We start from the raw sequence: 16,541 nt of genomic DNA, 5'->3' as shown, positions 1-16,541 counted from the left end.
GTATTCTTCACTATATGATGACCAGGTTAAGATATAGTATACCATCAGCATGTACCTCTGAATAGCATAGCAGACAAACTTCTTTGTCCCACCGGTGTCTGCTATCCTATACTCAATATTCTTTACTCAATACTCAATATTCTTTATTTAGCACCAATTGGTGCATTCTCAGCACCGTATGATACATAGCTGAGAGTTTTCCTGTACAGTTACATATTATAGTACATATTATATTACTTATATGATACATATAGTATTGCATATATATTATGATGTTACATGATGTTACATATATATTCGCGTAACATTATATTTATACATATGTACAAATTTACTAAACAGAAATAAGCAGATATATTTATACATTTATACATATTTAAAATAAACAAAATAAAAGTACTTAACTTAATTAAAAACTAACTTAACCTAAATATTACAATCAGTCAGTTGTTTAGCCTGTTATTGAGTCCAGTATAACACTATTGACAACCATCGAAGTTCCTGTTTTCAAGAGATCCTGTTGTACAAAATAATTTAACGAATAGTCAGCCTTGTGCACTTTAGCAGTTCTTGCACTCAGCTGCAGATGAGATGTTACGACACATTATCTTCTAGGAATTTCTAATATTCTGCATCGTATTGACAAACATCCTTTGTCGTTTGAACAGAAATCACTTGCTTCAGCTGTCATTGTCACTTCTGGTTGCTGCCAAGTATCTCCGCTGGTATCCAATAGTATTACAGAAAACGTTTTTTGCATATTGTTACTGTGATTTAAATTTTTTACATTTGTCACTATTCGTATTATTAGCTTTGTTATAAAGTTAAAGTTCTTTATAACTTTGTGTTAATAACTTTATCTCATAGGTGTCTTCGTTTTATTTTAATATGTGTGATGTCATTGTAACCAACTATCAACCACTATCATAGATCCTATTAGACATCTAAACCATATAGGAAACAGACAAATGTAGAAAACCAAACTATTTATCTAACCAAAATCATTATAAAGATAATAACGTAAATTTGTGTTGTTCCATTCAGAGATATATATTTATGCTTTATTGATTTAGAAATAAGCAAATAAAACAGAAAGTCCAAATTATGTACCGAATTATTCAACAACCTATGTTATGGTATTCACACTGAGGCGATGTTTGAAAAAGGAATTCATTTAGGGATTTTCTTATTTTGAATTCTACGATTTCAGTTTTTACTTAAGAGTTACAACAAGAACTATCCTAATATTACATGGACAGAACAAACCTAGCTTCAAAACTCATGCTTTACTACCAACCAGAAATACCAGTGTCAAAATATATAACCAGTCTTATACAATAAAATGTTAAAAGTAAGAGGATTGTTAATCCCTAGTAGCGAGATTCGCTATTTTCTGGTGTTTTTTAGTTAATTGCAGGAAAGCAGAGAAAATATCTCTGTATTTTATGAGTTCTTCATATTGACATGGCCAGTTTAGGTTGTATTTGGATGTTAAAATTCTTAGATTAAGTCTCTCAGCTTCCAATGAAATACAATAAAAGATATGGTGTTCAACATCACCCAGTAATCCACATCGTGGTTGTGAGCTGGTGGAGGTAGCCATGGGTTGGCAGTAATGTATGCATCCGATCCGGATGTCAAGGTGCACTTCGATAGAGCTACAGTCATCGTCAGCAGACCCCACCAGACTACCTTAAATGGCTAGAATCCATAGCCATTTACAAAACAGGCCAAGTAGCCACATGCATCAACCAGAAAGAGGAGCAAAACCTGTTGCTGGCCTGGCAGTCCCTTCTAGATGCCGACCCGTGGCTACTTCCACCAGCTCACGACCGCACATGTCAAGCAAAACTGACTTTGTCAAAATGAAACTCGATTCCGTCAAATTCCACACGTTCCGTTCAGAAGCATTCCTAAGCTAGTTGACCTGAGGAAGAACTGTGAGATAGTTCAAAAATGTTTGTCACCTGCTGTATATTTCTTATACGTGTTACATGTTAGTAACAGGTTCAGGGAAGTGAGGAATTAAAATTGTTTATAGAGTCATGTGGAACGATCTCATTTGAAATCTTGCCAAAATTATTAATTGAAACATTTATGAGATGAAAGTTATGTTCTATAGTCATTTTTAACAAAACAGTAAGCTTTTTCTTTAATAATTAGTTTCACAAAGTAAAAAGTTAATGGCAAAAATTAAGAGGGAAAAATTGCTTGAAAGAATGCTTCCTTGTATGTTAGTATTGAAAGCAGAAGCTACTAAATATATTAGCTTTAGTATAATATTAAGTTCATTGTCACATTCTTTTGAGTTATATTGGTAGATGCATCAAGTGCTAGACTTTATATTTTTGCTCAAAAGGTTACTCTTTTGAACTGCCTGTGAACATTGGTTTGCAGGTATGCAACCTAACAACAAACAGTGTAGGTAAGTATCTATATCTACAGTATTTACTAACAAAGCACTTACCATGTGAAATGACAATTCATATCTTGTCAATACCACCAATGCCCAGCTTAGAGAAAATGAAAGGAAGTGGAGACGTTTGAATTGCCACCTGAAAACTGCTTCAAGCCTAATGAAAAACCATGGGAGGTCCTTTTGCAATTTGACAAGTGCATTAATGATTCTGTTAGTCAAATGAATAGTTTTATTCACAAAAACAGTTTGACCAGCTTCTTACAGCAGTGGATTTATTAAATAAACAGAAGCAGTCACTAGTGATGTCATTAGTTACATATCCAGTATCAATTTCTTCTGTTTTGTTGTAAATGCTAAGATGTTTTTTTGAATATAAATTAACATTCGTTTTTGGTAACTTCAATATTGGAGAGTTCTTTGTAATATCTTAGAAGACATTGTGAATCTGGTCCCAGGAGTTTAACAATTACAATTATTGTTTTTGTCTTTTTCATTTTGAATAAAATGAAACCAAGACTAATCACTGGACATAACTCATGACAATCATTTGATCATTTTTATCTCATGGCACACTTGAACCTATTCAAGGATCATGCCATTAGATAAAAAAGGCTGAAAAACACTGATCTATACTGTTCAAATGATGGCCATGAGTTATATCCAGTGATGAGTCTTGGTTATAATTAAATTTCCATGGCACACTTTTAAGTAATAATGATTAAAAAGAAAGATTGTATTTTTCATAAATTATTTATTGACACAAAGCAATTTATTATAATTTCTAATAAATAGATAATAAATAAGATTTTTTAAGAATTTGTTACTTTTTGGTTTATTATAATTGAACATTTAATGAGATATCTGATTTAAGAAAAGCAATTAACTTTAAGTCTTAATTTTCATTTAAAAGTGGCATGATGATTAATTGCCTTTAGAATCTTGACCAATGTCCTGCTGTTTCTAAGTTAAAGTAATTTAAATTAAATATGAACAATTATAGATACATTTTTGATGTAAAGACAATTTCGTTTTAAATGAAATAACCCAGTAATATGCACATATAATTTTGCTTATGAATATACATTTTTACTACATTATGTAGTTATTATAACTACGAGAAACTCATATAATCAATTTAAAGAGGTTTTAATTTTGAAATGTACATTATTGTTCTTTGAGCTTCTTTCAAAAATAATTTATTTAAGAACCTTCAAAAATTTTCATGGCACATCAGTTGAAAATTACTTGTGTAGATAGTTTATCATTCAAATTTTGACAGTTGATGATTTTCAGTTGATGGAAACACTTCATTGAAGCTCTAGTGAAGTTTAGTGAACAATAATCTATTGTTGTTTTTTGGATGATTTTTGCTATGATTTCCATTTAGATCTGTTTTTGTAGATTTGAGGTCATCCTAACAATTCACTGATTTTCATAATTTATGGATTTGTAGTAACAAACACCCAAAGATCAAGTGTTCTTAAAACCAGACCATGCTGTGATTTTTTTTGGAAGGCACAAACTTCTATTAGAGATTAAATCCTGATCTTTGGGTATACGTTTTTATTGATTGAACTAATACATACACACTGACTCACTAACTGAAATTTTTAGGCTAACATTTTTTTAGAATATTATAAATGATTTAAAATTTTATAAAATTACATATTTATGTTTTATAAATATAAAGTTTATCCAAAAGCTTATTTCATTTCCTGTTTTCATTTATATTTATGTTTGAGTTTGGTACTTAGCAGATTCTTTGTTCTTTGTAGATTCTTATTTAAATATGTTTATAATTATCGGGAAACCAAGATAGAAAGCAATGTAATTTGTATTTTAAGAAATATAAAGTTAATCAATTAAAAATTTTTCAGAAGAACTTAAATTTTTAAAACTTTAAAAGAAAGGAAGGCTTTGTGATCATAGTTGATAGTCACCTGTTTATTACTAAATGAAGTCATACAAAAACTTTGAAATAATAATTTTTTTCTTCTAGAAAAAAGCTTTGGAGAGCATTAACTCTCGTCTTGCTCTTGTTATGAAGTCAGGAAAATATGTACTAGGGTACAAACAAACTTTGAAGACTTTGCGTCAAGGAAAAGCAAAGTTAATTATAATTGCTAATAACACACCACCATTAAGGTAAGAAATTTGAATTATTTTTTGTTAAAATTATTTTTTAAATAAAATTTGTACTGCTATTTATATCAAATTTTGATTTTATATTAATTAGTTAAGTTTATTTCTTGAATTTATTATCTTTACATTGAATGAAAAGATAATAAATGTATGTAATATTTAGATTTATACTAATCACATATTTGCAGTATATAATTCACAGCTCTCTTAAGACTTTTTTTAAAATTTGTTTAAAGTGACTTGTTTTGGCATTATTACACTCTCAGACTACATTCAAAACCAATAAAAATATATCACATCAATTTGTTATAAAACTGACAAAGTACTATACTTCAATATTTATTTAATACATATATTAGATAAATATTAAAGTATATTCCTTGTCTATAAGCTTAAGGAAATGCAAACATATAAAACATACATAATAAGGATATTTTCAATCTGTATCTCTTACTGTACTGGATTTACAGCTTTCTTATAAATCACAAAGCATTTAAATCATCTCTTTTTATGACCTCATTTTTATTAATGTAGGTTCTCTGACAAAAGCCAATATCATAATGAAAAGCTTCCTCAGAATCTTTCTCTTTGCTGTGATAGTTGTTCCAAAAACCAACCATTAGGGTGCAACTATGCAGACATGAATTTAGTTGTGTGCAATATAGTTATTGCAAAGGAAAACATGCACATTATTCATTCATTCATTTTTTATTTAAGTACATGGTACATGTCCTGGCCTCACTAGAGCATTACCAGGAAGTTATACATATTCTTAAATATATAGTAACCAGTATTTGTATACAATATGAGTAAATAATATATATTTTTAATATGCTTATGACTTATATTAGGATAAATAAAATTATCAAAACGAATTATAATGTTCAAATAAACAAAAGAAAAATATGCTTAGCAGTTCATAGCTGTGCACAAGAGCTCTTGAACTACATTGCAGATGTGTACTTTAAAGTCCATTTTACTTGGGTCCAAGTGATATTCACTGACACAGAAAGTTCTGCTTAGAACCCAAGTAAAATCAGTGTTCAGAACAGTCCTTATAAAAGTTAGTGGTTTGAAAGTTACTACACACGTCTATAAATAGTTTGAAGATAGTTGTGTAGATTCATTGAAAAGAAACAAGGTTGAGCCATCAATAAGCCGAATGCTCAGCAAAAGTTGAGGTATGTCAATTATGCTGCTGTTATGCAGATCATCTAAGCACAAAGGAAACATGGCTGAACTACAGATAAATTGAAAGCCCAGCTTGCCCAAGTTGGAGTAGGTGAATTTCACTGCTTTGGAGCACATTGTTAATCAAAATGGTGGCAATGAGTGTCAAGCAAAGTCATCAGTTTTATTCAAGCTTTTCTACAATGAATGATCAATATATTCCTGAATGGATGTTCCAGCACATGACTGGTGCTTCAATTATGGCAGTGGAGTTTGAAGGCGGAGTTGTTATCGGAGCCGATTCAAGAAGTACTACAGGAGTGTACGTAGCTAACCGTGTCTCAGACAAACTGTCTCGCATCACCGACTACATTTATTGCTGTGTTCGGGTGCTTCTGCCGACACTGAAACCATTACTGATATTGTTAGATACCAAGTTGCTCTTTGTGGAAAACACACACAAGCGAGAATCGAGAAATATTGCTGGTGAGAGTGAATTTCTGGTTCTCACACATATCTGACATATTAACTGTGTCTCACATCTTCTTGCCACATATTCTCGCTCTCTTGGAAAATTTGCTTGCTTAGTCTACATAGTTGCACCCCTAGTTCATCAGTTATCAACAGAGAGACCAGTCATTTTGTGATTTAAAAAATGGCAGAAATAATTCTTTAAAAAAGTTGATGCCAACTAATAAGTGGTTCAACAAAGAGAAAATAAGGATTGCAAATCTTTGTTACAATGCATGTGTAATGGCTCCTAGCTTTTGTTGAACATTTCCAAAGACAAGAAAAGCTTTCCATTGAAAAATACATTAAATTTTTTTTTTTTTACTCTTTCCATCCTGGGGATACTTAACCTATTTAATGTTGAAATTTTTCTCTATTGCATGTTGTGCCATCTTGAATTTGTTGATGTTAAGACTAATGAAAATTACACGTTTTGAAAAAATAATCATATTGTTCAAAATTATTTTTTTATTATGCACAAACAAAAATAGATATATTAATAAATGTAAAAACAAACAAATATATATTTCGGAAGTTAGTTTTAATATAAAATTATAACAACTAGCGACATCTAGTTTCAAAAATGTTCCAAGATATCTTGGGTCCACAGATCAAGGACATTAGGTTGTGACCTGAGATATGTCAGGAATACTAGGGAGTAGGTTAAGAGGGCCATTTTCCCATTCACATCACAGATTTGGCCAGATTCACAATGAGGGTACTAGGTGGTGAGAGCCAGAAACCAGCATATCTAGGACCATTCATGAAAAATGTTGCTGGGGTAACTGCAGAACATTATGGCATAAAAGGGAAGAACAACTATAAGAGAAATTCTGAAGGACTATTTAAAGAGAGTTTAAATAATAACATGTATTGCAAAATGATTTATTTTGCTACCTTTTATTGTTTAACTTTTATATCAGACAAATTAATCATATTAAAATGTAACTACAATAATACACATTTTTTATTCTTAAAATTATTGTATGTATTAGCTATATGATAATCATATGCAACAATATTTTTTTATATTGTATAATAATATGTTCACTAAGGCATAAGAGACTTAAAATGATACAAGGATAGTCCCAGAAGTACCCGACCTAACAAAGAAGACAAAAATTTGAAAAACATATCTTTATTTCTCAACATTGTCTCCTTTTAGCTCAATACACTTTTCCCAGCAATGTTCAATAGTTTCAATACTAATTAAATATAGGACACTTCCCTGTTGCAGCGTTGTAACAGCAATTTGTTAAATTTCAGATATACTCACAAGTATTTTCCACGCAGCTTTAACATTCCACTATCCTATCATGTATCTACGATAAATACGTTGATGATATTTTGCTTGCATGGGATGGCTCTGCAGAGGATTTAGACAAATTTATTCAAATGTTTGCTTCAATATATTCTTCTATCAATTTCACTGTAGAAGAGGGGCAAGATAACAAAATTTCCTTTTTAGACTTGGAAATACATAGATCTTCAGAGCTAATTTTTGCAGTGCACCACAAAAACAACAAAGTGCCAGATATTATCCCTGCAACTGCCTTCTAACTCTCAAACTTTGTAAACTCTGCTATTACTTCTCTTATTCAGAGAGCACTTCTCATCCCATCCACCCATGTATTAATTGATACAGAATTACAAATTATCAACAGAGCAGTGCACAATGTCGTATATTCTAATTCCAAGTATTGATATCTCTACAACCAGGTCATAAACAAATTGTTTCCAAAATCTTTCCTGTGCAAAAAAGAAGACCTAAAGATAATAAATCCTCCAATACCATATTTGGGCACCATTTCACTAAAAATAACACATATATTTAGAAAGCATGGTTTTATATTACCTATAACTCCTCAACCATCACTACGAAGAACATTGTGCAACGATAGAGACACTATCACATTGAATGAAAAATCAGGGGTTTATAAAATTTTATTAATGCATACAATATCAGGGAAAGAAATTATCTATATTGGAGCTACCACCAGAATGATACAGTCCTGCATCCTTGAACATCAAGAAGACATTAGAAATAACAGACCAGCAACAGAATTAGCAAAAAAGGTTCTAGACCAAGGTTATCTTCCACTTTGGGACCACACTAAATTGCTTAAGCATTGCAATGATCGTAGACAAATATTCATATGGGAGAACCTTTACATATCAGTTGCACTGCCGTGTAATGCGCCGACATTGAAAATACCACAGTTATGGATAATTTTATTTAAACAATACAAGTTATAATTTTGTGTTTAATTTTATACCACTACCATACACAGTACCATTACTAACTATTTATATATTTTGGGGAGTTTATGTTATTACAGCACGTTTCTTTAAAAATATTTAATTATTCAATTTTAATGTTTTGTTCTAAATTCCAATCACGTGCATTACGTAATTTGAAAAGTTCGTTAAAGCTATCAACTTGACAATAAAGATATTCGATTTTGCCTGAAGATGACGGTTGTAAACTGTTGAAAGTACTTGCGAGTATATCTGAAATTTAACAAATCGCTGTTAATAACATCACAACAGGAAGTGTTCTATATTTAATTTCTAAATCCTGGCGTGAAGTGTACTATATGCTCAGCTTCAATACCCTGTTTATAGTTAGAACTGTCAAGCTTCTCAAAATAGCCATCAACCGCAGACTCCACTTCTTCATTGTTGGCAAATCTTTTACCATTGAGCCATTTTTTCAAATTTGGAAAGAGAAAATAATCCGAGGGGTTAAATCTGGCAATAGGGTGCATGAGGAAGCAATTTAAACCTTAACTCATTGGTTTTGGCCATCGCGATAATGGATGTGTGGACTGGTGCGTTGTCTTGTCTTGATGAAACAATATTTTTTTTCCAGATGCGGCCATTTTTTCTTGATTTCATCACTCACGCGCTGTGGCAAGTTCGCATAATACTCACCGTTGATTGTTTTTCCTTTTTGAAGATAATCAATTGAAAATTATTCCACGCACATCCCAAAAAACTGATGCCATGACCTTGCCAGCAGATGGAACTGTTTTTGCCTTCTTCAGAGCCGATTCTCCCCTTTCAGTCCATTCTTTCGACTGTTCTTTCGTCTCAGACATGAAGTAATGGACCCATGTTTCATCCATGGTTATGAATCAACACAAAAATTCGGCTTTATTGCTGCAAAACATTGCCAAACACTTAATTGGAACATCCTCACAACACTGTTTTTGTCTCATTGTGAGCAAACATGGCACCCATCTTGCACACAGCTTTCTCGTGTCCAAATTTTCAGTCAAAATGCGATGTACAGCACTTTTTGAAATGTCTACCATGTATGCTAGCTCTTGCACTTTGAGTCAACAGTCATCCAATGCCATTTTGTGGGTTTTTTCGCCATTTCTGGCATGGTCACCTCATTTGATCAACCACTGCAATGTTCGTCTTGGCAGCTCATGTGGCCTTGTTTAAACTCTGCCACCCAATATTTTATTGTTGTAAACGAGGGAGCAGGCTCCTTCAGAGTAGAATCTAGCTCAGCTTTAATATTGGTTGGACTGAGACCGTTCAAATGAAAGTATTGTATCACATAACAATGACCAATTTTTTCCATGTTTACAAATTAACTGAGATCGTCCACTATTGATGGCTGTCAAACAAATACTAAACAACGTAGCATCTTCAAACTTAAGCTTTATAAGGTTGATACTTTCAAACACGTAATTTTTTCAAACAACTACCGCCATCTATATGTCAGGTCGGGTACTTCTAGGATGACCCTCGTACTATATAAATCTTTTACATTTGTAATTTTTAATCTGAAATGGCTATGACTGTATACTTATCTGAGGCAGTGTTGGTCCACATTACTTTAGTTAATTGTGTTTCTGCTGTATTGCTTATTTCATTGAATTTTAAATTTATAAAATATAATGTATTGCAAATTTTCTTTATTAATATATTTTCCAGCATTTTCCTTTTAAAACTATTTTTTTCTTATAATTTTAATTGACTGCTCAATAATATTACATTAATGCTCATTTGTTACATAAACTATTGAATTACAATGTTTTAATTTTTACTGCTGCTGTATATTCTTTAAATGTAGTTTGTAATGGTCTTGAGATTTCTTCTTTGCAGTATCTTTGAGCAAGACCATTGCATTCACATTTACAAATTATAACTGTGCTAATATCTTTTCATTAAAAATTTTGATGAAGTGTTTTAATAAATCAGATTAATTTTTTATTGATTAAAAAAAATCATTATACATTATGAATTGTTTCAGCTAGCATTTGTTGTTAACATTTTTTTAAACAATTAAATGTTGTTTTATTTTATAATTTCAGGAAAAGTGAAATAGAATATTATGCCATGTTAGCAAAAACTGGCGTCCATCATTATTCGGGAAATAATATTGAATTAGGCACGGCATGTGGAAAATATTTCAGAGTTTGTGCGCTTAGCATTACTGATCCAGGTAAAATGTTTTTAAATATTGAAATTAAAATGAAAGTAATGATGTTGTTAGTAATTTTATCAGACTGTTCTAATTTAAAATCATATAAATTAGAATAGTCTGAATAAATTAGTCATTTATTCAACTGTTTTTTAATTTTTATTGAATAAACTTTTAATAAGGGTATTAATAGTAATAATAATAAATTCAGTTTTTGGTTAGTGTTTAATAGATGCCGATAATACAAAATATACAACCTGAAAGCCCATATTAATTGTATTGGATAACTTCATATTGTTAGACTAATAACTTCAATCATACTTTTTATTAAAGGAAGTCCTTCAAAATATGTGTTTTGCATTAAAGTTTTTTATCTATGAAGCATTACAGTAATGGAAATGTCATCTGGAATTGATAATCACATTCTTTTGTTTAACTAAGATAATCTGGTAATTGAAGTTTCTGGGTGTGTTTTGGATTTTGTAGTTGATAGCACATATAGAAATTTAATGGATTTTTTAAGTAAAAAATAAATTTTTCAAATGATTTCTTTATGTATACTTTAATTTTAAAATAGAGGAAACATATTTTTGATAGCCACCAGACTGCACTAAACTGAATAGCACTGACTGCACTACCTAGATAGGCCTACTGTAAAAGCAATTAAATCCTTCAATTTCTGTTGATTTCTTTCCATGCTGAATAACTGATAAGTTTTCCACAGTGTACAGACCATTTTTTTTCAATTTCCAAATGCAAATATTTTTTATACTTTGTGTATTGCTACTAGAAACTTTGCTTTAATAGTGATTCTAAGCAGCATTGGTTTGTTTATTCGAAATTGTTTATTGTTCAGGTGACAGTTCAACATTTTTAAAGTGACATTACTGTAATAATAAAAAAGAGAAAAAGAATAGCCATGTTAAATAAAAGGGAATTAGTGAATCCAAAGTCTAAGTATGTTGTAAAATGGACTCTGACTGGGAGCAAAGTGACTTTGTAAGGAGGAATTTAAATGAAGCTGTAGCACCTTATGAAATTCTCAAGAAGAAAAAGCACAGCAAACAACTTTAGATTCATATTATATGAAGGTGCGTTATCCTCAGCCTACATAATTATTAAGGGATAATCATTGCAGAATTGGAAGTTGTGTTCAGCAGCACTGCATACAAGATCAACACAGTGGCTATATAAAAATTGAAATATATATAATTAATTGTTAATCATGAATGTCTGGAACACATTCCTGTTTATTCTATTATAAAATGGATTTATTTTGTAACAATTTTATTTATGAGGCTACCTACAGGAACACATTACTGATGTAAAATAGTGCAACCTGTATAATATCTGATAGTGTACACTGGCTTAACTACAGAAATCAGTAATGATGATGATTGGATATATCTGAAAATGTAAAAACATTTGTAGAGCCTTACTTGGATAAAGGGCATATGTATTGGATGGTTCTGTAGTCCTTTAATTTAAGGTTTTTGCTAAGTTTCCTCACAGGAGTTTGTGGTAATATCTAATTGAAAAACATGCCCAAATTCCATTCTCAAATGAAAAAAAAAAAGGTGACTGTCAATCATTTATTGCTAGTGAGGTATGTTATTGTTGTGAAATGGTATAAGTGTAATTATGTCTGCTTATTATCCATAATGATGTCCTTTTACTATTAAGAGTGTGAGAACCGAGGGGTATGACTACGTCGTACCTCCATGGATTGGCTTTCAAGTCGGGAGGACTTGTCCACTAGTCAGAGATGGCTTAAATTTCCTTTAGTTTATCCTGCAAGAACAGGGCAAATTTTTCGGGTCACGTGTAGGAGGGAGGAGTGCCATCAGAAAGGCGACTGACGCTATACGAGTAAAAGAGGACACCAATTTAATAAAGAAACAATGATTTATTGGTTAATTACCTAGATTATACAATAATCTATCATCGCGGAATTCCGAGTGAAAAATCAGAGTCCGTAGAGCACGAGGGGTTCACAGAAGTTGGTTCCATACCTCTTTCTAGATGTGGATATCCTAGAACACAAATGTAGGGCACAAGTTAAAGGTAAATCCTTGGAACAATTCTTTTGAGGGGGGAGAAGTGGCTTTTACCATTTTACAGTGGAAAAACTGTCATGTGACTAATTAGTTACGAGGTAAAAGGTGTGTGGGGAGGTCAGAGGTGTCTCCGGAACCCAAATAAAATGACAAAATCGGATGGTAACTTTAAGTCTTATAGTGTGGGAATAGTTGTTGAGATGGGCGAATGTTTACCTTGGAAAAAAGGGGAGGTTAAAATTTCTCCCTCTTTCAAGTTGTTTCCACTTTAGTTTCTTAGGGAAATTTAATTGGTTTTTAGGTAATAACGAGACATTGACCGGGGAAAAAATCGGTAGAAATTCCGGATTTCACAAGAGCATTGACTACAAAACAAATCAAAAAATTTTAAAACCTAAATGCATATTATGGGTCTTATAGATGAGGTATTTTGTTGAGAATACTAGAAAATCTGAGTTGATATAAAAAAGTTTTTGTTCATTGATTAATATTGCTGTTATAAGTGCATACAATTTTGGATGTAACTAGAAATTTCTAAGTGTGGGTCACTGATAGCTTGCTTACACATAGTACATGTAGATAGATTATGTAAAAAAAAAAACATTAGCTCCAAGATCACTAGCAACATATTATTGTGCATGGATCTGCCATATCAGTATGACTTACATGTCCTATGCCAATCAGTCATATACATGACAATGCTGAATAAAAAATAAATACAGTAGAACCTCGATTATCCGGACTAATTGGGGATGAAGGTAGTCCGGATAAGGAAAAATCCGGATAATCGAAACAAATACTTTAATTTGTCTTTTAATGATAATACAACACGTTTTCTTTTCGATGACATATCGGTAATATTAAAAGTAAATACTGTATTTAAATCGTGATCAAATTTTCAAGAAACAAACGTTCGTATTGAATTTGGACTACTACTGACCAACGCTAACAGACTACCTATTGTTTAAAAGGCCCTCTGGTGGCGCAAGAAGACGGATTTTATAAAATAAAAAGCAGTTGAAACTGCATTTTTATGAATAAAAATTTGACAAACTATTTATCGTTTTATGACGAGTAAAATTTTTTCGTCGCGTTCGCGGCTTTTAAGTAATGCATAAACCTTCGAGGCGCGAGGCCCTTCGGACCGCGAGGCATAGGCGGTGGCCCACGTCGTCCATGCCTTACGCCGCCCTTGGTCATAGAAATGATGTAATTTGAATATAAATTATTAATAAATATGTATGTCAAGTTATATTTTTATTACTACGTAAAATATATTTAAGAGTTTACGATTACTGTGCTGGGGAGACTTTGTTGAAACAAAAAAAGTTATGCATTCCATCATGTACATAAACAGTGTCATAATTTGCCAAGTGCAAAACAGCAAATTCGTAAAAATTTTGTTTATTTTGAACAATCCAGATAATCGAAAATCCGGATAATGGAGGTTCTACTGTAAATGGTAGAACAAGAACAGGTATTAAATTTTACTCTTTATAAAGTGGCTGTTTATGTAGTCTGGTGTGCTTGTTTTCTGTTTCATCCAGTAATCAACTGCTTTGTGAATTTTTACATATTTACTTTTAACACGTTCACGGCATTACAATGCACATGTGACTCGTCTGGACATGTCTAGTTAGGGCGACAGACATAATTGCTTGTTTTTCCGTGGGGCAGCGCATATGTTTTGATAACATAATTCTACAAACATCATACTTGATATATCAATATTATTTTATTAGGTACAATAAAATATATTAATAGTATGAGGCACGGGTGACTCATAACAACCAGCAACTGCCTAAACGTTTATCTACTGATGTCGTGAACGTGTTAAACTTGTATTGGGAAAGCAGTGAGGGTTGGAAGAGATTTAATGCGGAAAAGATATTTGTATCCTTCCTGTTTTAATGAACATCACGTATTACTTCATTTATAAATCACTGTATAATTTTATGTCAATTATTAAGCAATTGATTTTTATTATTTAACAAGATGTTTTATTCCATTTTTAACTTTAACAATTTTTAAAATGAATGAAAAACTCACTTTTAAAGGGTTAATAAACATTTTAACTTACTGATCTAAATATTAATTTTAAGAATTGTTTGAAGATTTGTTATTTGTTGTTTGATTTCTATAAGCCATGTGGACATGGCTTATAGAAATGAATTAAATATGCATTTATTTTTCACTTTCATTGTAACTTGTTAAATCAGTAACTGTAGAAAAATTATCTGAATTACAATTATTTCATAATTTGAATGAATGGTTTGGGTAAAGGCATTTTAAGAGAGAAAAATTATATGAAATACTTATCTGACATAGGAAATGAAAAATAATTTGCAAATATAAAAATGTTAATTGGTATTTTAAATTAACATATTTTGTTTTTTCATGTATATTTTTTATGGCTATTATTAGTTTCTAAACAAAGAATAATTGTTGTATGTCTGAATGTTTGATAATATAAACACATTTTTGATTTACTTTGTTTTATTTTTACTTCACTTTATCTTAAATTCACATATACATTAATTGTTAACTTAAAGACTGAAAGTGTTTTTTTCCCCCTTAAAATATATATATATAAAGCATAAAGTAAAATTAATGTATTTGGAATATTGCTATTTTAAACATATACTTTAATATACAAAATATTATTTAAAAAATATCAAAAAATATTTGTTTTTCTAATTGGAATTTGAAATTAAATCTTTTAAAAAATTATTTTTTGCAGGTGATTCAGATATTATCAGAAGCATGCCAACAGATCAGCAGTAATCTGTAAAAAAAATAAGACAAATTAATAAAACTAATTTTGTTTGGTATCAGTTCATTAGTTTTTATTTATAATCATCTGTTTGAAAATAAAAACAGTATAGAATTACAAGGAAAACAATTTAAAAATTAATTCTTTAGCTTATAATCCAAATAATTGTAATAAAAGTATTTCCTGTTTTAAAAGAGACATTAAGAAATTATTGATTAGACTTCTAAAAGTTAAACAGTACATACAAACATCTCCAACCCGATATATAATATAGCTACAACCAACAGACTGCCGAAAATCTATCGGGCTAGTTTATTTAATAATTAGCATAAAACTAGCCCGATAGATTTTCGGCAGTCTGTTGGTTAAACAGTACTATTCACCAGAGGGTCTCCAAACTATGGCCCGCGAGGTCAGTTCATCTGGCCTGTGGCTGTACTGTGCCACAAATGAGCTAAAATTAATTATTTATATGAAAATATCATAGATTGTATATGAACTTATGTAGAAAAAATTAAAATAAGTAAAAATGCCAAAATTGGTTCGTCTGGATTTTGCATTTGACAATAATATATTTAGGAAAATCAACGAAATGAAAAATTTGGCAACTTTTTGCGACTTTGGATATCAATGCTTTTTGTGTAAGTACATCTGCAATGAAGTTACTAAGAAAGGCGATTATGAGCCTGCCGCAGTCATCGTGTGTATTGGTAAATAAATATGTTGGTTGCTTTTTATTTTTTGTGTATTCAGTGTGCTTTATTGAACAAAATGGTTATGCGGCCAGCGCTTGTCATTTGCTCAGTTATCTGCCCCACTGTGAAAAAAGTTTGGTGACCCCCTGCTATTCACAATGAGAACATTTTGAATAGTAATTGGTTAACTTCTAATGCAATCTTTCAGTTGTTAATGTATTATGAAATTGGAATTTCTAATCATACTCAATAAAGTAGACAACTTTTTAAATTCAGAATTGTGGTTTAGACTTATACCCACTATATAAGTCACCTGAAGAAATAAGTTACTGAT

At 31.1% G+C, this 16,541-nt stretch overlaps 1 protein-coding gene across 1 annotated transcript in view; it reads left to right on the top strand.

The window, feature by feature from the left end:
• The window catches only part of LOC111620955 (60S ribosomal protein L30-like), a 17,974-nt gene extending 2,401 nt beyond the window's left edge, over positions 1–15,573 (top strand). The window contains exons 2-4 of the mRNA XM_023362978.1: positions 4,419–4,564; positions 10,573–10,703; positions 15,480–15,573. Of these exons, the coding sequence (XP_023218746.1) occupies positions 4,419–4,564; positions 10,573–10,703; positions 15,480–15,523 (321 nt within the window). The 3' untranslated portion in view covers positions 15,524–15,573. The remainder of the gene's footprint in view (positions 1–4,418; positions 4,565–10,572; positions 10,704–15,479) is intronic.
• Positions 15,574–16,541: the final 968 nt, after the last annotated feature.

The sequence above is a fragment of the Centruroides sculpturatus genome, unplaced genomic scaffold (assembly GCF_000671375.1).
Source record: "Centruroides sculpturatus isolate CEXI.00-Female unplaced genomic scaffold, Cexi_2.0 scaffold252, whole genome shotgun sequence".
NCBI classification, from domain to species: Eukaryota; Metazoa; Arthropoda; class Arachnida; order Scorpiones; family Buthidae; genus Centruroides; species Centruroides sculpturatus.
This window is presented reverse-complemented; position numbering and strand designations above follow the sequence as displayed.